Genomic DNA, 27821 nt, shown 5'->3' with positions numbered 1-27821 from the left:
GTCATCTCCCCTTCGTTCATCTTCTCATCGAGTCTTGTTCTTGGCTTCCCTGCTCAATTCTCCGCATCAATCCTTCTTCATCGCAGTTGGAGAATCCCAGCACAAACAACATCATGACCACTCGTCGACACGTCCACTTCAACTCCAAAGCTAAATCATGGACTTCACCTGAGCCCACCTCTACAGAAGCCATTGATCGGTTTCACCAGAGTCTCCCCAATTATGAGCCAACTCCTCTTGTCAGTCTGGACAGCCTGGCTAAGGAGATCGGGGTCGGAGCTATCCATGTCAAAGATGAGACGAACCGCTTCGGTCTTCCAGCGTTCAAGATCTTGGGTGCTTCTTGGGGCGCATTCCGCTCCATAGCCGAGAAGCTTGGGTTACCTCTTGACTCAGATATTGATACTGTCCGAGAAGCGGCAAAGGCTCATCAATTGACCTTGTACGCAGCGACAGAAGGGAATCATGGACGTGCAGTGGCGCGGATGGGTGCGATCTTCGATATATCAGCTGAGATTCATGTCCCGGCGTCTATGCATCTTTCTACAGTCAAATTGATTGAGTCTGAAGGTGCAAAGGTTGTTGTATCAAAGGGTAAATATGAAGATGCTACGCTTGAGGCCGAGTCTGCGTCCAAGCATGAGCAGGGGATCCTGGTTCAGGATCATGCGTTCGGTGACTACCAGACTGTTCCACAGGCAAGCAATATTTCCCGATAAATGACCATCTCCAATTCTAACGTGTTGTAGTGGATTGTCGATGGCTATGGTACCATGATGCGAGAGGTTGACAAGCAGCTTGGTTCTACCAAAGCTGACTTGGTCATCGCTCCTGTCGGAGTCGGGTCATTCGCCCAAGCTGTCATCTCACACTTCAAGAGACAGGGTACAGCCACTTCTACGTTGACAGTTGAGCCTGACACTGCGGCGTGTTTGTGGAAGAGTCTGGAGAAGGGCGAATTCACTGAGATCCCGACGACTGGAACCATCATGGCTGGTCTCAATTGCGGAGCCCCTTCGACAATCGCATGGGACTTATTGAAGAACGGTGTTGATGCAAGCTTGACCGTATCAGACTACGAGGCTCACCAGTCCGCCCTGTATCTGCAATCTCAAGGCATCAACGCTGGACCCTGCGGTGGCTCGACTCTTGCTGCGCTGAGGCGGCTTACACCAGGTGACAAGAAGGCCCTTGGATTGAATGAGAAGTCCAATGTAGTGATCTTTTGCACAGAGCGAAACCGAGACTACGATATACCCCACGACGTTTCTGGCAATGACCCAGTTGAACTTACTCAGACCCTTGTTCAGGTCAACTCAGCCAGTCCCGACTTGGGTTCTGTTCCCGGACCTGGCGAGACCATCATCGCTCGCTATGTCGCTGCATGGCTCGAGCATAGGGACCTTGAGACGCATTGGGTGGAATTCGAAAAGGGCCGGCCCTCTGTCGTTGGCGTTGTTCGTGGCTCTGGCGGCGGCAAGAGTATCATGTTCAATGGACACATCGACACGGTGACTATCATGGGCTACGACGATGATCCGTTAAGCGGCAAGATTGTAAATGGGCGCCTTTATGGTCGGGGATCCGCTGACATGAAGGGAGGCGTCGCAGCAGGCATGATCGCGCTTGCCAATGCCAAGAAGCTTGGCCTTCGTGGTGATGTGATCTTCACCGGTGTTGCCGATGAGGAGAGTTTGAGTAAGGGAACAGAAGACATCCTTCGCGCTGGATGGAGAGCAGATGCCGCTGTTGTATCGGAGCCAACGAACCTCGAGATCAGTCACACGCACAAGGGATACTGTCACATTGAGATCAAGATCCATGGACTGGCTGCACATGGTTCACGGGCTGATCTAGGCATCGACGCGATTGTCAATGCCGGCCATTTCCTCGTGGAGTTCGGTAGATATGCGAAGAAATTGCAAGAAGGCCCAGGCCATGAGACCCTCGGAACAGGAACTGCACACGCTTCACTGATTTCCGGCGGCGAAGAGGCATCGTCGTACCCTGCACAGTGTACCATCATCGCAGAGCGCCGAACAATTCCTGGAGAGACCAATGAAGCTGTCCAGAAGGAGTTCGACGACATTATTGCCAAGGTAGCAAAGGAGGTCACCGACTTCAAGGCAGAAGCCAAGATCTTCTTCGGCCGCCCGCCCCAGTTCATAGCGGCAGACCACCCTTTCACCAAGCTCGTCTCCGGCATTGTAGGCAGTGTCACTGGCAAAGATGCGGTCATTGGCGGTGCCCTGTTCTGGACTGATTGCGCTTTGTTGGCTGAGAAGGGGATAGTGCCTCTGCTCTGGGGACCAAAGGGAGAGGGACTTCATGGAAAGGAGGAGTTCGTTCACGTCAAGTCAATTGAACAAGTGGCTGAGGGATTGACCAATATAGCGGCCGAGTTCTGTAAGTAGTTAGATAGACGATGCCCTGTGCATAGAGTGTAATTGAGGAATAGTCCTTTGTTCTCATCTGAGCTGACGCAGTGACTCTTTCGTCTGAGCACCCTAAGACTGAGGCCAGGCTATAGAATGGACAAAAGATGTTCTAAGCACCTGAAAAGCCACTGTGAAGCTAGGGATTGCTTCTTCCAGTGGAATCATGGCCCTGACACTGGAACAGCTGGTTCGCATCGATGAACAAACCTCCAATGGCACCGAACCCAGTTGGGGTATATAATGTTTCCCGTCTTATTCTTCCATCTGCTTTTTCTGTTAGACTTTCAACTTCATCAGTCACCAGGACTCGACAAGTTATCATCAACCTCTGCCTTTCTTCAAGTGGCCCATCCCCCTTAGCAATTCACCCTCGACGACACTACTCGTACATCTTACGACCATATCCCTCAAAATGGCACCTTCAATGCTCCCATACAACCTAGTCAGCGTCTTGCAACTGTATAAGAAGGACACAGACTCCGTCGCCGGTTGGCTTGCGTCAAAGGCAAATCACTATGGCTACAAATCACAGACAGCCGAGCCGAACGATAAGGAGGCTCAGAACAAACCTTCCGGCCGCCTCAAAGGAAAGGCTGGTAAGGAAGCAAAGAGCCAGGCTACTGAACCCAAGGATAAGACCGATCAAAAGTATATTGTCGCCTTGAAGGACTATGTCCCTATGGCCAAATTCATCGCCGCGCATCGGAAGCCGACTATCCCGGTGCCAGTGACGGTCTTTAATACAATTGGCCGAGTCATCGACCGGAGATCTTCGTTTAGAGCTCAAATGGTAAAGCACGGAATTGAGGTCGATGAAAATGCCAACCAAAACCATCTTCACTTCATCCGTGTCATGGAAACAGTCCGAGAAACCTTGCGGCCCAACATGAAAGAAGTCGGCAAGCAAAAGTCAGCCGAATCAGCTGAGTGCTGGAGTGGCAAGCATATCGATTTTCAGCTGTCTGAACTCTTCAACTCCACGTTCTCTCATGACTCTCGATCCTTGAGCCGCTGATCACGATGTTTCCACGTCCAACACAAAGCACCTTTGACACTTATGAGATGATGAGCATTCTCAAGACTCGCTGCGGAGTGCCAGGGAGCGACGCTGCTACCCTGAACCTCTCAGTCGATCAGTTGATGGCAGCGCGATTCTGGAACGAGGCCCTGGTATTTACCACGCATCGCACAGAGTGTAGTGTCATGGACAAATTCTCATCTTATGTATTTGAATCAAGCGAGGATCATGTGATGTCGTTCGAACTGGCATTCGCACTTCAAGTTCATCTTGACGTGTTCCATATCATGCGGGACGACCTAGCACGAGGCTCATCGGAGTTCTACAAGCATGCGAAGGACTTGAGAGACCAACTGCAGGCTTTTGTTACCAGTCTCTCCCGTCCAGGCTCGCCCCTCGGCCCTCCAAATGTTGATGAGAGTGTTTGTCGACTGATCCAGCATTTGGACAAGATCTTGGTATACTGTGACCCCCAAGGGGAACGTACGAAGCCAGAAAAAGGAACCAGAAGCCAAGGCAAAGGTACATTCGAGATCTTCGAGATCTTGCCAGCGTTTTCTGGTCTCTATTTATTTCATGCCAGAGTTGATGTGGCTGATATGGCACTGAGGCTTGTCAAAGATGCTGGCGTAATGACAGTTATGGTTCATTTGCACAACGCCATGGAACAACTTCAGATGCTCAAGGCACCGTGGGTGGACACGGGATCGTTTCAGAACTGCTTCGAGGAGCACGATCTGTTTTTCATGGCCAAGCCTAAGAAACGCAGTGACTTCCTCAAACACGTCCTAATCCAGCTTGGTTGTCCACCATCTATTGTAAAATACCCTCATAGAGGACGCAATCGGAGGGAACCACGGGAAATGTTCAAATCATTTACCCCGGAAATTCAGGGTGTAGCTCCGGTGTCCATGATATTCGCCGGGATAGTCCACAAACGTCTAATCCCCAATCTATCAGGCGATGAGTTGGCTTATATTCTATCTGCTAGCTAATATAAGGAGGCGACCGCCGATAATGGTGCAGATGCCCTCCTCCCCCTCGACTCGGAAGAGAGAAAGAAAGCCAAGATTCGCTTCACAAAGCCCAAGTCTAAAGACCGGCAGCAAACCACACAGCTTTCTCCTGATCAACAGCTGAGGCAATTTGCGCTAGCTCTGGCCGGAGAGTCGAGGGAGCTCGCATTTCCCTACATAGGAATGCACAATCTTTGCGTTTCGCTGTTCCACAACATCAGCGATCGATGCGCATCAACACTAGATGACCTAGATTTGAGAATTGATCCCCTTAAACCGATGCTCGATGTCATGCTAAAGATTATTTCGCTAGCCACCGCGCATGAGGTTGTGCCTCTTCGTGAGGCAGCCGAAGTCATTCAGGAACATATCAACAACAAGACAGCGATTATGACTGAGAAGATCGCAAATGTTGGCGCTTTTGATTTGATACCCATACCAAACTTCGAGCTGTACAAGATCCCTCGGCCAATGTTTATCGAGGTCATTGCGGAACCTGAAGAAGATGAGGAAATCACCATTCCTTTCGAGGATAGCGACTCGTCATCCGGAGAAATTGAGGAAATAGATGAGGTCCCTCACGAAAAGGTTGGTGAGGGCAGTCAGAGCTCTGTGATTCAGTAACCTGTTGAGTAAATCTTGTCATGGCAGAGTCTTGGCCAAGTTCTTGATGGTGAGATGCGGAATGGGAACAGGGAGTTATGTTGTGACATGTTGGATTATGGCATAGGAGATGGCAGAAGGAGATCCCCATCTTGATTCAGCCGAGCTCACTTTTAGAAGGCATGGCGAACATATTGATGAGATCTTGCTAAGATCCCGGATGAATAGAGAATTTGAGAATTTGAACGAACTCTACTGCTTTTGAAATTATTAGTGAATCAAATGTATACAATCGTGATCGTTAATTCCTTACCGTTTCTAGGTAATTCAGAAACTGTATCACAATATTCAACTAGTATTTGAATACTTCACTATAACAGGGTAAATCTATTTCTTTGGTAAGCTTGTATTGTTGCTTGAAGTGATGACAGTTATTGGTTGTAGTTTGTCATTGAACATGGAAGAGGCATGTATGTTACATTGTAATTTGAGCTGAAATGGACTGAGTAAGCTCGAGCCTCTGCGCATGATGACGGCTGAAACATTACCTGACTAGGGTTGTGATTGCCACTGTAATCCTTGCAACTGACCCGTCCGTCTCGAAGCGATGGCACTCCGAGGCCAACGCAACGTCGTGATACGCTGTCAGATTTCACAGATTACAGATGAGATTGTCGAGTAACGATGCACAATGAGAAAACAATGACTTGAAGAATGATTGTTTGCTTGTGACATGTTTGTTTATCGTACGGGGGAACTGTTTCAATTAGATGTAACCAGCCGAACCAAGTCGGTAAGAAAGCGTCCGGTTGCGGAAACAAGAGAGATTAGAGAGGGTTGAGGTTGGTTACACTTCAAGCCAAGCAAGCAAAAAAGGGTCGGGTGCGAATAGCTTCAACGTAGCACTTGGAGTAGCAGCCGTTATCGAAACTGCAGCAAGTTGGTGATAAATGGCCGGATTGCAGCCGTAGGTTGTTGCATTCATGTTCCACAGAGAGCTAATCTCACTAGACTATCAGGCTATCTCCCTATCGGAAGGTGATTGAGTGGCCACCCTCTTTTGAACGGGGTCGAAGATCATGCCTAGAGCCTGTCAGGTGGCTGGCCCTATCGCCTATCAGTGCACGGCTATCTCGACCCCGCGATAAGTAACAGGCATGGCCCCCAGCATCGTGCATTTACTGGTACTGTAGGGGGTCCATTGGTGCTGTAGGGGTTGGTAGGGCAGGCCGCAGGGTGTAACGTCGCACTGATGCGTCCGTCCTTCGTCTCATCTCTTCTCCCCCCCCCTCAATAATCTGCCCGCCCGTGGACCAGTGAGTGAGAGCGTCTGGGTGTTTATTTTGGTACAATCGCCGAATCTTACGGTCGCGTGCCACTCCTTCCAGTTCGTACCCATTATCGCAGGCTCCACTGCCACGCCACGGCCACGGTCTCTTGCTTTCTTTATTATCACCATCTCCACCCCCGCCTTTTCAACGGGTTTAATAAATCAGCCAAAACATCCACCTACTTCCTCTCTTACAACGGTTCAACGGCTAACTCCAATTGAGCTTCACCATCAATCGCCTCGATCATGGCCGACGAACAACCAACCGCTACCTCAAAGGGCGGCATCTCAACTGAGGCTGACTACCATGATCACGCCGACGTTGATCTCCCCCGTGGATGGAAATATCGACGATTCAGCCTCTTTGGAAAGACTCTCCCCTGGTATGCCTCGCCGCGCATTCAGCTTGGCATGGTCGCCTTTGTCTGCTTCATGTGTCCTGGCATGTTCAATGCCCTCGGAGGTCTCGGTGGCGGTGGTAAAACTGATCCCACGTTGGCTGACAACATGGTGAGCATTTCTTTGCATTCCCCCAAGTGACGCGCGCTGACTGGGGTAGAACACGGCTCTCTACGCCACCTTTGCAGTCTTTGGCTTCTTCGGCGGTACTTTTGTCAACAAACTCGGTGTTAAACTATGTCTCGCTTTCGGTGGTGTCGGTTACGGTATCTACGCCATCAGCCTTCTCGTCTCGGTTCACAAGCATGTTCCTGGCTTCAACATCTTTGCCGGTGTTTGGCTTGGTCTTTGTGCTGCTCTGCTGTGGACCGCGCAAGGTACCATCATGATCTCGTATCCCCACGAGAACAAGAAGGGAAAGTATTTTGCTTGGTTCTGGGGCATTTTCAACATGGGCGCTGTTATTGGTAGCTTGGTAAGTGTCTTGGTCCCATACTCAATGCAAGTACTTACTCGACTCGCAGATTCCCCTTGGCGAAAACATCAACATCAAGGAGAACAAGACCGTCAGCGACGGAACTTACATCGGTTTCATTGTCCTCATGTTCTTCGGCGCCATCCTTGCTCTCACGCTTTGCAACGCTAGCGACATCATCCGCAAAGATGGCTCCCGCGTCATCCTCATGAAGAACCCAACATGGCAGAGCGAGCTTTGGGGCCTCTGGGAGACACTTCGTTTTGAGCCTTTCGTAATTCTGCTCTTCCCCATGTTCTTCTCGTCCAATTGGTTCTACGTATACCAACAAAACTCTGTCAATGGTGCCTATTTCAACACCAGAACCAAGGCGCTCAATGGTCTGCTTTACTGGCTAGCTCAAATTCTCGCTGCCGCCCTCTGGGGCTGGCTTCTCGATTTAGAGCGGTTCCGTCGTACCACCCGTGCCAAGGCTGCTTGGGCTGCTCTGTTTGTCTTGACCTTTGCCATCTGGGGCGGGGGTTACGCCTTCGAGAAGACCTACACTCGTGAGACTGTTTCTCCCGATTCAGGATTCGTGCCAGGCGACTGGACCGACTCTGGATACGCTGGACCCATGTTCCTATACATTTTCTACGGTTTCTACGATGCTGCTTGGCAGGCTACTGTCTACTGGTGAGTCTCCTCAGTTGCAGCCTTGAGTTTTACCTTGCTAACTTCTTTAGGTTTATGGGCGCCTTGTCCAACTCTGGTCGACGATCTGCTAACTATGTCGGCTTCTACAAAGGTATTCAGTCCGTTGGTGCCGCTGTCGTCAACAACCTTGATGCACGCAAGATCTCCTACCGATCTGAGTTCATCAGCAACTGGACTCTTCTCTCCATTTCACTCGTCGTTGCTGCTCCTGTCATCCTCCTTAAGATTCGCGACCACGTGAGCACTGAGGACGATCTCAAGGGTACCGATGAGACTTTGGCCGATGTTTTGCCTTCTGGTCATCCCGAAAAGCAGCCTGAGCGAGGCAGTGTTTAAGTTTTTGGAGCCTGATTTAATGGGTATAAAGGGGGGGATGGAGAAATTGTGAAATGCTATTGCTATGGAGCTATGATTCCAGGACAGATTACCTAGCTAGGGACATCTCAGTAATGAATGAACTGACGTACTATCATAATGACGAATCAACTGAGTCATGATACCATATCTTACTGTGCTTACTACGTGTCTGACCTGGTGCATCAAAGCTTGGCGAGACGTGCCAAAGTCAAATTATCGGATAGATTGAGCTTTAGTTCGGTTATGTAGCCTTTGTTGTTTTCTAGACTTCACAGATTTAACGTTGAACAAATTCGAGGTCAAATAGGAATTGGATTTCATTGTGTATTCAACCTTGTTGTTCACCCAAAGTCTCATCCAGCTTCAAACAAAATCAACATGCCCAAAGAACTTGGTGATATGAAAGCTCGCTTTGTCGGGCGAGCTCCAGCCCCCAAGCTCCTGATCAGGAAAGATCTTCGGATTCGTAACTGTCCTGAAGAAATTCATCCTCCACTTTGTCCCCTTCGCACATCCCTGATCGACATTAAACAAACCCAGTGGAATCTTGACCTTACTAACCCATGTTCCCGCTCGTCTATTCAATTTCGTCTCCGCCTCAAAACCATCAGCCTCTGGATCCGCGATGAAGAAGTGGTCGAATGGGGCTCCCTCCTCGCGGTCTTTGGTTGGGTTGTAGACGAAAGCTTGGTATGTCACGTTGTTGGGATTGATTTCATACTCGAGATATGTTTGCGGATCCTTAGTTCCCTTGTATATAAATGCCTCGACGACTTCGTACGCCCATATGTCGTCGTTTGTACCCTGCGAAGAGTTGAAATAGAAGCTCTTTTCTTCAAGGGCTGTGAAGGTCAAGGAGAGGGCAGTTGAGGTGTAGCAGAGGTCGATTTGCGTACGGGGAAAGGAATCCTGATCGGGTACGGACTTTGAGAATGCGATCCTGTTTGATCTAGGACACGATGGAACGCTGACAGAAGGAACGTGCGCTGCAGCGAGGCTGATGATAGCTAGGAAGACAAAGGAATACATTTTGAGGCTGTGGACGTAAGATATGAGATGGAGAAGATTGTAATGAATATTACAGACTTCGAGGTTTCAGTATTACTATTTAACTACTGGCCTACACAGACTTAGACGCCAAAATACGAGGGAGGAGCAATGAGCATCTCGTCGATCTTGGCGCGAAGGAAGGTGCTGAGGTCTTACAAGCATATACGATGCCGAAGTGATTGGGTAGCATCGCAGCAACAAAGGAAACATGATCTGCAACGTAGCAGAAATTGGTGGAGGAGGGGGGCATGTCAAGTGACTTGATAAGCTTGGGGCGGGGAAGAGGATAGGCAAATGGATGGACTGGGGATGGATGAGATCCCTGTTATCAGCTTACTAGTGGCGTCTCTAAGAATAACCTCGGGTGAGGATGAGTCATGCTACTGTGGTGCAACGGACGATAATGCGATTGTGGATGAGAAGAGAAGATATCTCTTTTGATTTTATTTCCTCTGACAGGATTTCAAATGGGGACTGAGGTACATGGCTTCACTCTTGGGGCTGAGTTGAACAAGGTAACAATACTAACGCTCTTCATGAATGGCCGACCTCAAGCTTGTTTGAAGAAGTGCAAAGATGATACCACGGCAAGAGGCTCAAATTAACTCTACGATATCAAGTATTTCTCATGATGCGATGATTGACTTTCAACGGTTCGAAGCGCCACAAGAGCCTCATCCACGTGAAACATTAGCCTTAGCTCAAGATCACGGAGATTTCCGCACGACGGACCTCAAGCCACCACAGACCTAGTATTCTAATATCTTATCGATCTATACTACGAATCATATCAGAATTGTCCTTGATAGTGCTTCTGTCGTCCCCCAACAGTCACATACGACCACAGCCTTCGGAGAATACGGGATCCCGTCTGCTCTCCCATCGTCAAGCCGAGGAGCGGTGAATTAGTACTCGGGTCGGTGACGACCGGGGAATCCTCACTGTTGTATGTTTTTTTGCCTCTTTTCTCATTACTTTTCGGCAGTCGTAGCACCATGATTATTCGGATCGTCGCTGTTGTTGTTGGTTTGATACTCGTTAGGTAGCATCCTCACAGCCCTACGGCTTGGCGACCGCCAATTGGCTCGGTGTTCCCCGCATTGACTCGCTTATCGCTTATCTTATCTAATGCGACACTCAAGTGAGGTCGGCAGTTCGAACCAACAGTTCTCAACTTCATTTCACCGCCAACATTTATGCAAATGCTCCGTAAGAGGAACCACAAGACCAGAAGTGGCTGCTTAATATGCAAGTGAGTAACACAATTGAATTGACGTATTCAATTCGCAATCTAACGCTCTGTCTCTAGGGCGCGTAAGATAAAATGCGATGAAGGCAAACCGACGTGTCAGCGATGCATTAGTGCGGGTCGCAAATGTCAAGGCCTGGGGTATGGTCAGGCCTCATACTCTCATCCTGCGCTGTATCGTCCCCAGAATCACGTCCTGGGCAATAATTTCAGGACCGACTCACGAGCTATCGAGTTCTTCTGCAGGGTTGCGGCTCCTTCGTTATCAGGGCCTATCGACCCATACTTCTGGACCAATGTTGTCTTGCAATTCTGCGACCATGAACCAGCTGTCAGGCATTCCATCATGACAATCAGTTCTCTATTTGAGAATCTGCAGTCAAAGGACAATTCTTCTGCTGCTGCCAACCAGAGAAGTGTCTTTGCGTTGAAGCATTATAATGCGGCGATTCGGGAACTCCAGATTCCACAGAAGCCAGATATAATATTGGCATTACTGACGTGCCTCATGTTTGTATGCATTGAGGTTTTGCAGTCTAATGGAGACGTGGCTATTAGACACTGCCACCATGGAATGAATCTGATCAATACTTCGAACCCACCGAAATGGGTGCTGCATTATCTATTGCCCATATTTCGGCGGATGAGTATCTTGCCATTTTACTTTGGCGACTCACAGCCCATGGGCTACTCTGAATCTCCAACGATACCCGAATCCTTCTCTTCATACTTTGAGGCTCAAACATCCATTGATGCTATTTATAATATGACGATACAACACTTCAGACGCACAGCCGACTACCGCCTCGGTGAAATGAGAAACGAGCCAGCTACACCAGATGTCCTTCTCGAACAATATGAAATCCATGACTTGTTGGAACAGTGGAAATCCTCGTTCGACAAATTCGAAGCTGAAACGCCCCAGGGCCTGACGCATACATCGTTGACGTCGCGGATATGGCTTTTCCATGTATACGAGGTCTGCATGGTATTATCGCGCGTGCAGTTCGTCACCGATGAGACGGATTATGATGCCTTCATCCCCAACTTCACACGCATGATCGAGGGTGCTCGAGAGCTAGCTGGGCTAAGGGCGAGGTCAACCCCATCTGAATTCCATTTCGAGATGGGTTTCGCGCCATATCTGTTCTTCGCTGCAATCAAATGCCGCGTTTTGGAAACTCGCATTGAGGCACTTCGATTAATGGGCGTTCTCTGTGCTGCGCAAGAAAGTCTCTGGAATAGCCACACGCTCCAGGTCGTTGCTCAGCGAATAGTCGATCTCGAGCATGGCATATCAGGACAAGACGCCGATAGCTTTGTGACCCAGTACAGCATATTGCCGCCCGATGAAATGAGAGTCAGACACTTTGTCATCGGACCAGCTGAATCAGGGTCTGATGGTTCGGCCGGGAGAGAGTTGACCTTTTACATGACGACAAAGGATGGCGGTCTATATCTAAAGCGGGAGAGGTTTCCAGGCAAAGGACCGAATGAAGCTGCTGAGGGTGCGCCTGGTGTTTTCGAAGTGGATCTCGAGATGGATAAACTGAGTTTGTCTGAGATAGAAACTTGGAGTAGCACGAGATCAGGCAGTGTTTAAATATCAAAGAAACGCTTGGATTGTTCATTCATCGTTTTGTCAGTCTATCATTCTTTCATGAATCATTACCACGACTGAAAACCGCGCAACCCCTCAGTTCAACCCACGCGCCATTCTGTAGCAAAACCATTCGCTTTCTCCCTCAAACACCCAAGACCGATTTGTGATCTATTGGAAGTCGTTGGGCCAGCACTTCTCCTTGGGCCAGAGCTTAGCGTCGTGTGTTGACGCGTGGACCTCGAGCTGGAGCTTGTTGGTGTTGACAATCTCCTTGCGGCAGTTTTGGCACTACATATGTCAGCTGACATGTACTTGACGAGGAGAGTTACATACGATGGAGGTGGGCTTGGGGGCCTTGACGGGGAGACCGTTGGGCTTGACGGGAGCGCGAGTACCGGCAGCGTCGGCCCTCTTGTGCTCCTTGTTTCTCTGCGAAATGTCAGATGAGTTCGCATGTCGTCGTTCATGTCAGTGGATAACATACGCGATCCTTCTTTGAGATAGGCATGGTGACAATGATTGAGAGAGTCTTTAAGAAGTGGTGAATTGAGAGGTGGATGTAGAGTGAAAGTTCAGGGTCCTTGAGTGGAGAAAGAACATCGAGAAAAGAAAGAAAATGGAAAAAAACTCTCCATGAATTTGTGGAGTTGAGCAGCCACAAAGAAAAATCACTCCACTAAATAAATCCCTTAGCAAGGTGACAATAGTGGTCTAGAGCGATCGATTTGACAGTATCGGGACCCGCACGTGTACGTTGTTCAACTACCAGTCTATCATCGCATATTATCATAAGTTACTCTAAGATATTCTAAATTATCCTAAATTATCCTAAACTTACCTAAATCTCCTCATTACATCAGATTAGTACTCAGGATCCAAAGATGAAAACGCAAAGGACTTGGCGCTACTACTAGATTTTCTTAAAAGGAATGATTATTGATAGTCCTTACCAAGCTAGACTTTACCTAGGCTAACGGCCATTATTAAAAGTTAAAGATATATGTTTAACTAATATAAGTTTCAGGTGAAATTCCTAATATTTTAGTCACTCTGATTCTCAACTCATATGTTTGAATGATTTCTTATTGAAATAACTCTTATCCAGCGTTACTGTTCTATCAGCACCTGCCTGCCAGTGCCGCCAACGGAGCCAATATCAATCAGCCTTCATTCTTGTTTCCCGGTCTACGGGAGGAAATAAACTCAGGACCTTAACCGTAGCGGTCAAAATGCTTAGGTAAATATAGCCTAAGCTTAGGGGACTTTTGCTGAATTTATTTTGACACCGGGCTGTTTTCTTGCTTCCTGAGGTTTGTTTCCCGGTCTACCTTACTCGGAGGACTTAACCTCTTTCTTTTGCTTCTATTCTCTCCTCTCATCTCCTCCTTCATCGAATGCATCAACCAACATTTATTTCACTGACCCCACGACGATGGAAATCTCCACGCAACGCGATTGCTTCCCCCTCCTGAAACTCCCCAATGAGATTTTGCGCATGATCGTGGAGAAAGCCTCTGAACGAGCGCGAGCGCCGACGAACAGCTATCGAAATGAAAATGAAGCGGTACTCCCTTACTACGATGATCTTATTTCTCTGGCGCTGGTGTGTTCCAGGCTCAATGCGACTGCGACCGAGGCCCTTTATTCTTGTATATGCATCTACGCAGATGAATATCGTGATACTGATCGTCGCGCCGCCCGGCTTTCTACTTGCAGACCAGTCTCACTTTTGCATCGGACATTGCGAGAAAATGTACAACTTCGCCGATACTGCAATCGCTTCATATTTGTCCACAGACGAAATCGGCAAACGGGCGACCCTGTGGAACCCGAATTCCTCAGCCCCCCCTTGGGCCTTGGGGAACCACATCAGATGTCTATTCCTTGGCCAAAAACGTTTGCTTCGATTATCCTGGACTGTACAAATTGGCTTTTCAACACTCGAGTCTTGACCATTTCTGGGCATGCATTTGGCACTTGGCTCCCGGAGCTTGATATCACTTACCGTCTACTGTCCTGCGGAAGAATGAGCATGTCACGGCTGGAGTGCATCGAGATCCTCAACGACATATCATACCATCGCGATGTTCTGACTCTATATGATATCCAACTGGCGTTGAGTGGCGGCTTCTTGAACCTCAAGCATTTGACGATTCGTCATCGTGTTCGCAAACCCTCGAATCCACGTAGAAGCAATGCTCCCGGGAGTGTAAGTGTCCTTTCGCCTTGCAACCATACCTACCGAGGCAGCTAGATACTGACTGACTGCAACAAGCTTGCCACTTACAATCCATGTTCTGGGTTCTCTCTTTCCAGTCTCACTCTCATTAACTCGGCCGATCATCCCGACTTGGTGAGAAATTTTGTGATATGGCTGAAAGACCTCAAGCACTTCACTCTGCGATGGGACTCCGGATTTAGGTTTGGGAGCAGAAGAGACCCCCAGTGGAGTCTAGCCTTGGTTGGAGATATCCTAAAACCTCACCGAGACTCCATCAAATCCATCAAACTCGGCATGATGTCCCAGCCTGGTCTAGGCGACTTTGACGCCTCGGACTTTCCCAACCTTGAGACTTTGACTATGCATCACAGGGATCTTAGAGGCATTGTTATCTCGACCTGCCAGCAGCTTCAAGCAGCGAGGTTGCACGACGTAGTCGTCACCACGGATGACATTGAGGAAGAAATGTTTTACAATGCTTGATGTCACTATGACTAGGGAGTCATTGTTTAAGCCTTCGTATGGAAAGTTAAAAGCTCGATGGCCTCATAAGGCTGACGGCAAGGCAAAAAAAAAAAAAAAAAAAAAAAAAAAAGAAAGAAAAAGAAAAGAAAGAAAAAGAAAAAGAAAAAGAAAGACTAGGGACGAAGCTTTTTCAGGATTATGATGTATTATTCTGACCGATACGAGGCTACCTGTAGCGACAACTAAATCAGCAAAATCTGCCCCGATCGATCCAGCATTCGGCATCCAGCATCTCTAAAACAATTCAAGATTAGGAGCAATACGTGAGGCCCGGATTCTTTTCTATATCGATAGCGCTAGGCAGGGCAGTTACGGAAACAAACTGCACACTGGTAAGTCGCCCAGTGTGTGATGAAACGCTCGCAACCATGGCATCCGGGACACTGGCATATCATTCGGCGAGCACAGCGATTATTCTGAGGCTTTTTTGTCGGAGAAGTTGAAGCGACAGGAGGCGAGTGGGTAACACCGCAAACCAAGGAGTCGCCAGGAAGCATTTGGGGAGTGGTGATGGAATTCATCGTGTATAATAGCGAGGCTTCTTGACAATTTGCGTCAGATACGATGAATTTGAGTGTATTTCGTCCAAAGTCTACGAAATGGGTCGATTTATACCTGAGTCTTTGGACTTATTCACGAAAGAATATCATGAGATCGCAGATGTACTGTTGAATACTTGTCTAGCCCCTTGTGAATCCGTTATCCGGCACTGCTCTTAGATGGTGCTTGAGATACAGAGATAGTGAAAGACGAAAGATGTTACACAAACTCCGTTGTTCAGTCTCGTTCCCAACTGTGAATACAGGCCATCATTCCATGTACCCTCAACCGTATTTATACTCATTGACCAATGTCAACTTGAAACATGTTTAAATGCCTTTGCATCCACTTGATCAGATACAATCTTTCACCTCTGTACACATTTCTCCTCCTCTAGACGTCACCTTTCTTTCCAATACTCCGCGATAACACAAAGCCAGCATGGTTTTATTTCTCACCTCTCCAGATCAATATTCCTTTGGCGTAAAGTCCCGTGATAATTCCAACGCCCTTTCCAGCGTCCTTGACAGCAGTGGAGCTGGACGGATATTCAGTGTCAACATAAAGGTGCTTCAATCCTTCGCTCTCGCTCCATTCAGACACCCAAGAAACAGCTTGCAGTTTGAGACACGACTCCTTTACAGTAGGGTCCGCGCGCTCATATTCAAAGGGGTCGTTGCAAAAACGGCGTGACTGCGTGAACTTCACCAGGGCAGGCATGTGGCCGTGCCCTGCAATCAGGAGCTTTCCGCCAGACCCGGAGAGGTTATCTGGTAGGAAAGGAAGTTTGATCCTCGATGTCTCTTTGAACGTTGTGGCGTCGGAAGTGTAGAACATATAAATGGCTGCTCGTGAGGATGACGCCACCGCAACGGTTGAACTGTTGAGGATCTCGATACCGTTGGCGAAAGGAACCCACGCAACAACCTTTACATTGATATTTGAGTTTTTGAGGCTGACATGGACTACTGTTCCTGTCGGTGGGCCAAGATATGTCTCTAGGTTGCTGAGCAGGAATGACTGCTTCTTGGTGACGTAGTGATCGTTGGTGACGTAGAACTCCTGACCATTGATAGAAGCGATTGAATTTGGCGCATTGATGAGAGGATGTTGAATTGTCTGGATATAACTAGCAGTCAATGATTCAATGTCGAGATTGAAGAGCTCAATATGTGATCCTGCGATGGCATGGCTCACGACGAAGAGATTAGACGTCTCAAGATCAAACGCCATACCCAGGGTATGAAAGTCAGATGCGTGAGGGAATCCAGCCAATTTGATCCTCTTGAGGGATTCAGCGTCGGGATCATCGGTGATTGTGTAGTCATATGCCCAAAGCTCAGCATTATTGGTAACATTTCCTGCAAAGACTCCCTACAATTGTTAGTAACAATCGCTGAGTATGGGGCTGAAACGAACCATGACGGTGTTGTGCCGTTCTCTTCCTGGATCACAGGCTAGAACTGCAAGATGATACTCCTCTATGAGTAAAACATCCTCACAACTCCTTATCCGATCTTCAAATTTGATCTCATATTTGCCGATGTTGTTCACCTTGGTGATACGTGAGGGAACATTTTGATAGAATGTCTGAATCAGATTGATCCTTTCGTACACGAAAGAAGCAATCAGTCCAACGAAGAGAATTCCCTATGTTCACTTAGCAAGTCTCGTCGATTAATGTCTTTGTCACTCACAAATATCGATCTTGAAGACATGGCTCTCGGAGTTTGAGTGATGAAGAGAGGGGAAGTCGGAGTTTGAGAAGGATTAAGTTTTGGTGGAACCTCCGTCGCTATGACCCCAATTAAACTTCCATGGCTTCCGATGCGATGCGACCTCGGTCGGTTCTGGGATTTTCCAATTCCGAATGTTTCACATGCGGATCCTTTATTCGAGGAGAATTGAGTGTCTATTTTGTTGGATCAACGTGTTTTTTGTTGGCCGCTTACTTACATGGCCGATCTCTGTAGAGTCGGACTTGGCGCGTGAGCAGACGTGGAGTGACTGCGTTTACGTGATAGCTCCGCCTCGAACTAGCCGTTGATATTCTTATCAAAGATATCTGCTTGTTAACTGGCTACGGAATATCCTTTCATATCAGCGACTGGCGGATTATGGTGGGCGCTCAAAAGACTATTCCTCCGCCGTCGACAACGATATCAGACCCGTTGATAAAACTTCCAGCCTTGGAACATAATAGAACAACCATTCCACTCAGTTCTTCAGGCATTCCCATTCTTCCGCTAGGATTTCTCTCGGCCCATGACCTTCTCGCATCCGCTAATCCTTCTCCCTCGTTAAGAATAGTGTCCATGTACCCAGGGCTGATGCTATTCACAGTGATTCCATACCGCGCCCATTCTGCCGCGAGACTGCTTTTCAGCATTAAAAGAGCTCCCTTGGAAGTGTTGTACGCCACTTGCGGCTGTGGATAGTTGACTCGATGTGCTGATATGCTGGCGATAAACACGACGCGGCCGCCGGTGTTGGCTTTGACCATTTCTCTTGCTGCAGCTTGGGCACAGATGAAGCTTCCAGTCGTGTTGACATCAAGAAGCTTTCTGAAGACTTTGGGTGAAAGATCAAGGGCATGAGTACAGTTGACAATACCCGCGAAGCAGACGAGGAAATCAAGGCCACCTAGTTTCTCAACTGCTGAAGCCATGGCCTGTCCTACAGCTTCTTCATCGGTTACATCCACAGACGCGGCCTCAATTTTCCTTTCCGGAAAATCTTTCCGGAGATCATCAACTTTGCTCATCGCAGACTCCGAAGTCACGTCAAGGTCAAGCAGCATCAGCGCAGTCAGGCCGTGCTGCAACAGTGCTCGAACAACAGTCAATGCAATGGTTCCTAGTCCTCCGGTGACAACTGCAACGCCCTGGACTTGAAATCTTGTTAAAGAATCATCCGAAGTTAAAGCTGTGCGTGCTTGAGCTGCAGAAGGTAGAGATTCGATACCCCTCGCCAGTGTCATGGAAGGAAGCTGCCGCTTGGTCAGGTCTTCACGGGCTGCTGGGTCACTCATTGTCGGAGTAGTCTAAGAACCTATAATATCTAAGAATGGCTTTTTCAAAGAATCTGTAGTGAGATATAGTACGTTGCACTGTTATACCTAGCCTACGTAGGTCAAAAACGCCTCCTCACTTTGAGTGCATGGCACGTGATGCATTCCATCTCATTGGCAAACTTTAGAGTAATTTAGGCAATATCTCGTCATAATTTAGTCCAGATTATGATACATTAGAAGATTTTAGTTGAAGGTTACTGAGGTAGTCCTTACTATTGAATTTTTGGACTCATTATAATGTGCACCCATAAAGCAAGTTATCAATGTGTTGAGAAGAAGAAAAACAACGCTTTATTATAAAAGACCACTTTAACCACCAGAAACACCAAAGACAATGCTCCCAACACCAAAACCCAGCAGGCTGCAGGCTCATTTATTGAGACCACTTCAACCATCAAAACAAACACCCGCTGTCTGGACTGACTCATTTATTGAGATCAGAATCCTTCTTAAAACCCCCAAAAACCAACGCCACGCTGTAAACTCAACACCAAAGACACCACCCATGCTGTAAAGAATTTTGCCGAATTTGCTGAGAAAGAGAGAGAGAGAGACAGAATCTGCAACCATATTTTTATTCTGGTGTATATTCCAGAATCCACTTGAAGTCTGGCTTGCCTGGGGCATCTGATTCAGTCCACTTGCCAAGTCGTGTCATTTTTGGTGAGACACTGTACTCATAAGGATCAGAGTACTGCCCAGTCCATTGTGAAACTTCAGGGCTTGCACTATACTCTATCATAGAAGAGTATTCACCAGTCCAGCCAGGGGTTTGTTTTGAGATGCTGTGAGTGCTTTTGAGGCTTGGCCAAGACTGCAAAGTGGATTCTGATTCAGCAGTATGGTTTTTGTATTTATCCCATTGGTCAAATGGGTTCTCAAATTGGTCTAGATACTCTTGCTTCATACGCAGCGTGCACTTTCTTGTGTCTTGATGCCATTCTCCCTCGAACAAGCTCCAAGATGGTTCTTCCTCCTCAACTGGACACTCTGTATAAAAGTTACAGTATGAGGGGAGGCTTGTTCGCCCAGCAGAGGTCTCTCCTGTCGAAACACTTGAGACTTGCTGAGGGGAGTCGCCAGTTCTTGAGTTACCCATTTGTTGTTTAGAGAAAAAGGGCTCTGACTCTGGCTTTGGCATTTGACGAGTGCCGCTGGTGCGGAGCATTTTGAGGAGACACATGGTATAGAAGAAACCAAGGCTCTGACTAGACCAGGAGAAATATGCCTCTACCAACACTTAAGTGCGGATACTGTCTTTAATGACGACAGGAGGACTTGTGTTGATATAAGAAGAAGAAAAGAAAAGATTACAGATGTACAGAATGCTGATGTTGACTTGACAGAAGAGTTGTATGGAGAATCTCTCACCAGCACATTAAAGAATGCAGGTGTGTCAAGCAACAAAGAACTAAAACGCTATTAGCAACATGTCCAATACCCGCAAGCTCTTGGAAAGTAGCTCACAAGAATCAGCAAGTACACCGCGATGTTTTGATAGTGGTAACAAGTGTCTGCGAGAGAGTGATGCAGCAACAACGAGCTGACAGCAGAACAACTTAATGTGCTTGTAAGAAGAAAGCAGTAACCATGATGGGGATTTTCGAGTGGGAAATCAAGGGGGTATTTATGTTCAGTAGCCGTCAAGTTTAAGTTAAGATTTAAAGACATTACATCTATCGAGGTAGTTGCATATTTCTCTACAAGTCTTTGTGGTTCGATATGCATCTGTTGTAGAGTCAGAATTGGATATATGACTGGTTTAGGACTGTTTTTAGAGTATATAGCTTCCTTATGCTTTGGTAAAAGCGAATTTGAGCTGGTTGTAAGCCGAGATGCTGTCTGAACTGTGAGTCTGTCATTCGAGAGTCTGGGTTGAGAGTTTAGGCAGTCGTGGCGTATGAACCACGAGGTTCTATAAACTTATGCTTAAATAACATGAGGCTCTTGTGCGTCGTATGGCCATTTAACCTTTGGTGATCATTTCTCTCTTAAAGCTAAAGCTAGCCCTCCCTCTCCCCTCCGACACACTCTCAATCCTTTCCATATAAAATGGAACGTCAACCTCTTCTGACCAGAAACCGAAACATATGTTCCGAGTGGCTTCAAGAAAATCGACTTCTTTTCTTCTCTACGGCCGATATCAATACTAAGCAAGTCTGGACGACCTTCTACTCGAGTCCCTCACATATGTTTCTCGATCCACTTCGTCTCACCAGCAGCTGAGGGAGGGACGACGCCGACGCGGCTTAATAAACTCATTTTGATTCTTTATTTCGTCTATTCACCATGAAAAGTGCGGCGGCAGGAAAGGCAGAGCCGTCGCCAATCACAGAGACGGCGATTGAGTCATATTGGGTAACAAGACCATGAATCGCGGTCACTCTCGTATGCGATAGTGGTACGCACGTCCATTTAGACTCTCGAGAAGCGATATACATTGGATAAGCAACCTGGCCTTCAGGATTTAACCAATAGTCTCAGCAATATTGCCAGGCAACAATTTAGGACGAGTCAGGAGCCAGGGTTGTTGGCAACGTGTTGTGAACTGTGCGTGCTTCAGCGGCACCTCGTGGCTTCAGATTCACGATTCTCCCACGTTCTCGCTACTTCACACTTCCTAGTTATCGGTTAAATTACCTTACCAGTATGTAAATCGCATTGAGGTGCAGAGCATCGACGTTCGTGAGACGAAAGGCCATAACTTGCGAGCAACGAGCTGATGCGACCGAGATCCATCTACGACGGCGCATCTAGCGCAGCTCCAACATGCTGCGAACCTTTATCTCGGTCAGGAAACCTCGGGTAAGGCCCCCTAGCACGTCAAGCTTCTTTATGTATGGAGCCAGAATATTTCCGGTGCTCTACTACCACGGTCTCGATTAATGCGACCAATCTTTCCCTCGACACCATGCATAGATTATCGATAAATCCATGAAATGGCGTGTCTTGCCTGATATATGGTTAGGACCATTCACTGAAGTTAGCCCTGACTCTGGCCTCACATCTTCATCTTAAAAATGGCTGGGTACGTTGTGTCATGTTCAATCAATACCAAAACTCCATCTACTACATCTCAACTCAGCACCACATCACCAAATTCGACATACAACCGGTATCAAGAACTTCTCCTACCTATAGGGTATTGTAACTCTCATAAATTAAGTCATTCTTCATCGCAAGCTCATCAAGCCATTAAACCCTTCAGTCTCAACACCAAGCACACGTCACCCCTTCCTACTCCGTTACCGATCACCTAATATCTTCAACTTCCTTCTAATACTCTTCAACTTCCCATCTCTCAAAAACTTCTGATTCGGTGACTCAACCACTTCCACTGGTCTACTATCCAGCTCAACCGACACAACAGGCGTGGACCCTGGAAGCTCAGCTAACTGTAATTCTGACCATGTCCCCCCTGATCGCAACTCATATCCTGAAGGCGGTGCACCACTCGACACTGGGGTCAAGGGCAACTCTGCTGGTCGCGAGGGTATGTCGCCAACGAGTTCGACCGGTGACGATGACGATACGGCACTGAGTGTTGCGAAGGATGGTCTTTCGGAGCTGCTGCCTGATGAAACGGAAAATCTCTCCTGTCCCCGTCGTCTCGTGAATCTTCGTGTCAAGTCTGGAGAGATCATCTTGTCGATCTCGGCTTCGCTATATCCCCTCGATTTGAGAATCTTTGGAACAGCAGGTTTGCCCCAGTCATCTTTGTGTTTTGTGTCTGCATGGCGATTCACCAATGTTTCCATAATTCGCCTTCTTTCTTTGCTTAATCTTCCCTTTCCTTTCAGCTCGGATCGTTCGCAGGTAACCATCAATGGGGTCTCATTCGACCCGGACACCAGATTGACGTCTGCGCCTTCGGCTACTAACAAGCTGACCATGCGCTCGTTACCTTTTTCACAAGCTTTGTGCAGAGCTGTTTCGCCATAACCATCTGTCGAATCTATGTCGACCAAGTGAAAACCTTGTTCATTCGGGCAGGAGTGGTGAACGGGCTTTTTGATCTCTTCCAGGAGTAGCTTCAATGTCTCATCGTTATCACATCGATGTAATGGAGTACCGCCTTTAGAGTCCAAAACATGAACCGATCCGGAGATCCGTAGTAATGCCTGAAGCGCGAGATTGTTGGAGTGTTGTACTGCCACGAGCAAGGGCGTGTCGCCGTTCGCATCGGGTCTCGCATGGTAGACTATAGGTATCAGCTGATGGATGATCTCCTTCCCGACGGTCGTATCGGCGGCCGCATCGTGAAGCGGAGTGCTCTCGACAAAGCTCTCCTCCGGTATGTATAATCTCCCCTCGATCTCCGAAGCTTCATATCCATGCTGGCGACACCACAGTATCGTGTCAGCGAGAGCATACGGCTCTGAGGCCGGATCATAGCCCAGTTTGTCGAATATGACTTTCTTGAAGGCATCCAAGTTATTCCACTGCCCCATACACTCGTATTGTTCGCAGACCAGTATCGATATTCGTGGTATTCTGTCCTCGTACTCCTCGCGGTTGGATAAATATGTATCCAGCGACATTCTCAAGAACTCAACCGCTCCCTCTCGATCCCGCAGTTCAGCGCACAAGATACCGACCTTCTCCTGTTCGGTACAAAAGTCGACGTTATTTCCGTGGCCAGTGTGTTTGTGCAAATTAGACTTGAGATTCTGTAGCCTCTCCCACGCAAGTGCTTCATACGAGTCCACAAATGGACTACAGGCTTTGACGATACGGACATAGCTAGTCTCCATGTCAACCAGTTCGGGAACACTAATAGCATTCGGGTCAATCGCCTGCATCTCTCCACCGTATTTTATCGCTTCGTCATGTGCCTTCTTCGCCATGATTGGCAGTTTGGCATCGTACATTCGTTTCGCTCGTGATACCGCAGCCTCGAATCGGTATTGCAATTCTATTGGGCTTACACCCGATGGTCTTCTTGGTGTTTCGCGTTGCTCTGATGTGTGATCGTGAGGTGATGGGTCGGGAAATTCTCGTTGGGCTGCGATGTCGGCGACTTCGTAGAGAGCTTCTCTCCATTTGTGTAAATCGGGAGCTTCAACGGGGTCGAGCTGCTCAGGGTTCTCATCGCTGATGCCTTCAAGAAATTGGTGTATGTTTCTGGAGTTATTGGTAGGTGGGTCTAACCTAGGTGCCTTGTGTTAAAGATAAGGGAATTGAAGGACAGGAAGGAGATACCTACAATGATAGTGCTGAAGCAGATACCTGGAAAATCTGGACGTTGCGAGAAAGACGCGTGAGCAATTCCCTATCATCCTGCAACCTCAACTTCAGCTGCACCCAGTATCTCCCTCCCTTCTTCACCGGTATCGTCCCCTCCAATTGTTCAAGATCGTTTAGAAAGTCCCTGGTGAATCCATCGATAGCTCTACAGAGGTTCTGTTCCGGCGCCGTCATATAATTCTGTCGCTGGCGTATCCTCTCCTCCATCTGGCTCAAGCTCTCCTTCAGCACACTCCCGACCACTTTCCAATGCTCGACATTTCGAGGAGCATCTCTTATAGAGCTTACAACTGTGTCGATACGGTGCCATGCGGTCAGACTGGAAGCAATAAAGCTTTGAATGGCTGAGGCTAACTCTGCCATCTTGGAGAATCCTATATCATGGCGATGTTTTCTTGGAAGAGGTACAGCCGCGAAGATAAGACTTGCGATGACGAATACGGGACATACTGCATCACCCCCGCATTGCCAATCAGCCTACGGATACGTTGATCCGTATCATTTTGTACTGTCGGGACTGTACTGTAGGTGCGTAACGTACAACCAACACTCGCTGAACCTGTCAGACGATGATCCTTCCCAATTGTATTTTCAAGCATCTCCTTGCATCAAAATCGCCCGAGACAGTCGCCACTCAAACGAGTGACAAACATGTCTGATAGGGCTGATATAGGCTTCCCCACGGGACATTCACCAAAGGTGGAGGTTTGATCCGCTGATCGACACTCGAGTATCTGCTGTTGGACCTGGACGTTGCGTAGATGGCCTCGTACTGTATGCGGGTGCCGTAAGGTCTGCCTTGCTTGTCATACATGAAATTTGGGGGCCAAAGTTTGGGATTCAGCTTGGCAAGGGGGATAAGAACCTTGAAAGCAGGGTTGACAGAGGAGGTCAATTGGGGTCCAATCTTTTGTTTCGTCTTTCCTCATCATCTTGTTTCTGTGATCAATTCATGACTTTCCGTTGATGTCTTGCATTGGATGAACAACACAGCTGTTCACCATCATGACGGAACGCGATAATCGAGAACTGCAGAAACCGAGTCTCAAGAAGAGAGTGGAAGCATGGATTGAGAAACAAATCCACACCCGAGATGAATTTGGGAACTCTCTTGGTATGTGTTGCTCTCTATTCCTGACATCACCATGCTGATCTCTCCAGCCGGTGTATCTGAACCCGTTCTTCGAAAAGGCATCGACACTCTCTGCAGAGAGCTCCCTTCTCTCGAACGCGACGAGGTTGAGCGAGCGGCAGAGGTAGCTAAGAATGGAAACTACTACTACCGTCTCTCCAAAGGCTTAATCACCAATCTTTCACCCGTCGTTGAGCTCACCCAAGACGAGAAAGAAAGCCTCGTGGCAGAGCGCGAGCGACTCTTCAGCCAGCGCGGAATGCTCATCATTATTTGCACAGTCTCACTAGCAGCTTTCCTCCAAGGCCATGTTCAATCATCCATCAACGCTATGAGTCTCTTTGTTGAGACCATCGGTATCGATATCCAGAGACAGGACGATACACAGAGTAATGGAGCCGATTCGACGGCCCAATGGCAACTTGGAGGTATGAACGCTATTCCCTTCCTCACAGCTGCTTTTCCCGGTGCACCACTTTCGCTACCGGTTAATTACTGCCTTGGAAGACGCGGTGCTCTCGGGCTTTCGGCTCTACTCATCATTGCGAGCTCGATCGGGTCGGCTTTTGCGGTGACATGGCAGCAGATATTGGGGGCCAGGATTGTTGGAGGAGTAGGTGAGTATTAGGCTATTTAGAGCGTTAAAGCATTTCAATACTGATATTAGGGACTAGCCATGGGGATCAAGGCCGTCAGTGCTCCCATTCTTGCTTCTGAGACTGCAGTTGGATACTGGCGCGGCTCAACTATCCTTGCCTGGCAGCTCTGGTGAGTCTTTTTCGAGCACACTACTCCCATTTTTAATATTCTTCAGGGTCGCTTGTGGTATCATGATCGGTTTCGTCATCAACTTTGTCATTGCGGCCGCGACTAATACTCTGGATGGTCAACCTAATGCTGGTCTCAACGAGCGCGGGGGTCGATATCATGCTTTACAGTGGATTGCTGCTGCGCCTGTTGTGCCATCTATCTTATTATTTATTGCAGTCTGCTTCTGCTATGAGAGTCCCAGATTCTATATGCGGCCGGGTACGCCTAATTATAACCTTGATCGTGCTTTCAGAAACCTCCTTCAAGTTCGACCGACCAGGGTAAGATCAGCCGACTACACGTGTCTCGAGCATAGCTAAAAGTTTTCTAGCTTCAAGCCACTCGCGACTTGTTTCAGATTTGGTGGTCTACTCGAGACGGAGAGGTCCACCGGGACCGTCGTGAGAAGAATCGCCACGAAATGGCTCACCATGCCGAACACCAGAACGGTGTCAACAGCAAGAATGAGGACAGGACAAACCGAACGCCTACTTCTGGTTTGACATACGCATCTCTCATTATACTTGTTTCAAGGCTCTCTGTTGATCAGTTCAAGCCGTTGTTCACCAGACGACGGCTTCGAAATGCTCTCTGGAGTAGTTGTGTTGTTGCTTTATCGCAGCAACTTTGCGGAAGTAAGGTATTACCGTCACGAGGATTGATCCAGTCTAGCTAATATTTGTATTTAGTCAATGTGTTTGCCTTTTACTCAAGTAAGAAATTCGAGTGGCTCACTCAAGGCTTACTGACAACCTTTAGATGGCATGTTCAGCGACTACGGTGTCAAGACTAGTATGGGCTACAGCTTTGGCTTCGGTATGCATCCTAACTCAATGTGAAAAACAACGACTTACAACAACTAACGTTAGGTGGTGTCAACTTTTTCTTTGGCATGCTTGCAATGAGGTACTGTTCAACAGTCGAGGAATCTCGGCAGTGCTAACAGAGACAGGTCCATCGATATCATCGGCCGAAGGCGTTGGCTTTTATTAACTCTTCCACTGATGGGCATGTTTCTCATGGCTGCTACAATTTCTTATGCCGTGGCACCTCAGGTTGATTCCGGAGACCAGCCGAAGCCTAAAGCAGATACAGGCGGATCAATCGCCGGAATCATCTTCATCTATCTTTTCGCCGCGGCGTACAGTCCTGGTCTTGGGCCAATCCCATTCACTCTAGCATCAGAGAGGTAGGAACCTAGCACTCAATCACGATTTACGCTGACTCTTGATACGTAGTTTCCCACTGAAGAACAGAGAGGCGGTAAGTCCATCTTCTGCCCGCCAACTTCACCAACAGGAATATGCTGACTGATCCAGGGCGCATCTGTGGCAATTTCCATCAACCTCTTCTTCGCTGGCCTCTTAACAATTATCCTGCCTCGAATCAATGCCGTATTCGAAATGGCCGGCACACTCGGTTTTTTCGCGGGTCTCAACATCGTCGCATTCGTGCTCATCTTTTTCTTTGTTGAAGAGACAAAGCAACTTACTCTCGAAGAGTTGGATACAGTGTTCAATAATCCGAAAAGTCGATTCGCGCATTATCAGTTGACGAAACGGCTTCCATTCCTGTCCAAGAGGTATCTGCTTTGGAAAAAGGATGCCGAGAGACCACTAGCTTATGATGAGTGGGCAGTGGAGGATGGGCAGCGAGGGTGATTGGACGTTGTTAGGCGAGGTGAAAGGATTCGGCTGGGCATCACTGTGTTTATGCAACCTTTCTATTCTTGCAAGATTATTCTAACCACGGAGATTATAGCTCACTAAATAGTATTGACATCCAGTGCTCTATGTTGTATATATCGAGACTGGATATGATACATGTTGACTCGATATCGTATCTCTGTAATATTCGCACATCGTATTCAATTAAAGTTTAGTTCCCCATGGACCCCGCGCTAATGCCCAGAAATATCCGAAACATTTGGCGCCAGCACCTCCACTTTCCGTGCCAACGTCATGCTCTTGTCCACTGCGCCTCGAACCATCCAAAGCATCCATCTCCATCTCCATCTTCATCTTCAACTTCAACTTCAA

The 27821-nt window shown here is 47.9% G+C and overlaps 12 protein-coding genes; 6 read left to right on the top strand and 6 right to left on the bottom strand.

The window, feature by feature from the left end:
* Positions 1-113: 113 nt before the first annotated feature.
* FFUJ_13724 (related to diaminopropionate ammonia-lyase) lies at positions 114-2414 on the top strand (the record flags this gene model as incomplete). XM_023576441.1 has 2 exons in its annotated part: positions 114-689; positions 750-2414. The coding sequence occupies 2 exons, from the start codon at positions 114-116 to the stop codon at positions 2412-2414; spliced, it is 2241 nt and encodes a 746-aa protein (XP_023429644.1).
* A 436-nt stretch (positions 2415-2850) lies between these two features.
* On the top strand, positions 2851-5096 carry FFUJ_13723 (uncharacterized protein; the record flags this gene model as incomplete). XM_023576440.1 has 3 exons in its annotated part: positions 2851-3419; positions 3482-4274; positions 4461-5096. 3 exons carry the CDS (start codon positions 2851-2853, stop codon positions 5094-5096), a joined length of 1998 nt encoding a protein of 665 aa, XP_023429643.1.
* A 1555-nt stretch (positions 5097-6651) lies between these two features.
* On the top strand, positions 6652-8311 carry FFUJ_13722 (uncharacterized protein; the record flags this gene model as incomplete). XM_023576438.1 has 4 exons in its annotated part: positions 6652-6915; positions 6965-7279; positions 7329-7954; positions 8005-8311. The coding sequence occupies 4 exons, from the start codon at positions 6652-6654 to the stop codon at positions 8309-8311; spliced, it is 1512 nt and encodes a 503-aa protein (XP_023429656.1).
* Positions 8312-8695: 384 nt separating this feature from the next.
* On the bottom strand, positions 8696-9361 carry FFUJ_13721 (uncharacterized protein; the record flags this gene model as incomplete). The annotated part of the gene is made up of 1 exon (XM_023576437.1): positions 8696-9361. The coding sequence occupies one exon, from the start codon at positions 9359-9361 to the stop codon at positions 8696-8698; it is 666 nt and encodes a 221-aa protein (XP_023429642.1).
* Positions 9362-10584: 1223 nt separating this feature from the next.
* Positions 10585-12234, top strand: FFUJ_13720 (uncharacterized protein; the record flags this gene model as incomplete). XM_023576436.1 has 2 exons in its annotated part: positions 10585-10634; positions 10692-12234. The coding sequence occupies 2 exons, from the start codon at positions 10585-10587 to the stop codon at positions 12232-12234; spliced, it is 1593 nt and encodes a 530-aa protein (XP_023429641.1).
* Positions 12235-12402: 168 nt separating this feature from the next.
* FFUJ_13719 (uncharacterized protein) lies at positions 12403-12742 on the bottom strand (the record flags this gene model as incomplete). XM_023576435.1 has 3 exons in its annotated part: positions 12403-12522; positions 12568-12663; positions 12719-12742. The coding sequence occupies 3 exons, from the start codon at positions 12740-12742 to the stop codon at positions 12403-12405; spliced, it is 240 nt and encodes a 79-aa protein (XP_023429640.1).
* Positions 12743-13666: 924 nt separating this feature from the next.
* On the top strand, positions 13667-14938 carry FFUJ_13718 (uncharacterized protein; the record flags this gene model as incomplete). XM_023576434.1 has 2 exons in its annotated part: positions 13667-14443; positions 14510-14938. The coding sequence occupies 2 exons, from the start codon at positions 13667-13669 to the stop codon at positions 14936-14938; spliced, it is 1206 nt and encodes a 401-aa protein (XP_023429583.1).
* Positions 14939-15967: 1029 nt separating this feature from the next.
* On the bottom strand, positions 15968-17238 carry FFUJ_13717 (uncharacterized protein; the record flags this gene model as incomplete). XM_023576433.1 has 3 exons in its annotated part: positions 15968-16894; positions 16940-17170; positions 17218-17238. The coding sequence occupies 3 exons, from the start codon at positions 17236-17238 to the stop codon at positions 15968-15970; spliced, it is 1179 nt and encodes a 392-aa protein (XP_023429582.1).
* Positions 17239-17648: 410 nt separating this feature from the next.
* On the bottom strand, positions 17649-18551 carry FFUJ_13716 (related to D-arabinitol 2-dehydrogenase; the record flags this gene model as incomplete). Its single annotated transcript, XM_023576432.1, has 1 exon — positions 17649-18551. One exon carries the CDS (start codon positions 18549-18551, stop codon positions 17649-17651), a length of 903 nt encoding a protein of 300 aa, XP_023429581.1.
* Positions 18552-19167: 616 nt separating this feature from the next.
* FFUJ_13715 (uncharacterized protein) lies at positions 19168-19761 on the bottom strand (the record flags this gene model as incomplete). The annotated part of the gene is made up of 1 exon (XM_023576431.1): positions 19168-19761. One exon carries the CDS (start codon positions 19759-19761, stop codon positions 19168-19170), a length of 594 nt encoding a protein of 197 aa, XP_023429580.1.
* A 2077-nt stretch (positions 19762-21838) lies between these two features.
* Positions 21839-24203, bottom strand: FFUJ_13714 (uncharacterized protein; the record flags this gene model as incomplete). XM_023576430.1 has 2 exons in its annotated part: positions 21839-23744; positions 23800-24203. 2 exons carry the CDS (start codon positions 24201-24203, stop codon positions 21839-21841), a joined length of 2310 nt encoding a protein of 769 aa, XP_023429579.1.
* Positions 24204-24845: 642 nt separating this feature from the next.
* FFUJ_13713 (related to myo-inositol transport protein ITR1) lies at positions 24846-27443 on the top strand (the record flags this gene model as incomplete). XM_023576429.1 has 11 exons in its annotated part: positions 24846-24954; positions 25002-25589; positions 25647-25740; positions 25787-26063; positions 26114-26417; positions 26472-26495; positions 26542-26598; positions 26652-26688; positions 26735-26971; positions 27021-27045; positions 27102-27443. 11 exons carry the CDS (start codon positions 24846-24848, stop codon positions 27441-27443), a joined length of 2094 nt encoding a protein of 697 aa, XP_023429578.1.
* Between the last annotated feature and the right edge of the window lie 378 nt (positions 27444-27821).

This window comes from Fusarium fujikuroi, chromosome FFUJ_chr04 (assembly GCF_900079805.1).
Source record: "Fusarium fujikuroi IMI 58289 draft genome, chromosome FFUJ_chr04".
Classification (NCBI taxonomy): Eukaryota; Fungi; Ascomycota; class Sordariomycetes; order Hypocreales; family Nectriaceae; genus Fusarium; species Fusarium fujikuroi.
The sequence above is the reverse complement of the archived record's forward strand: the minus strand, read 5'-3'. Positions and strand labels throughout refer to the sequence as shown.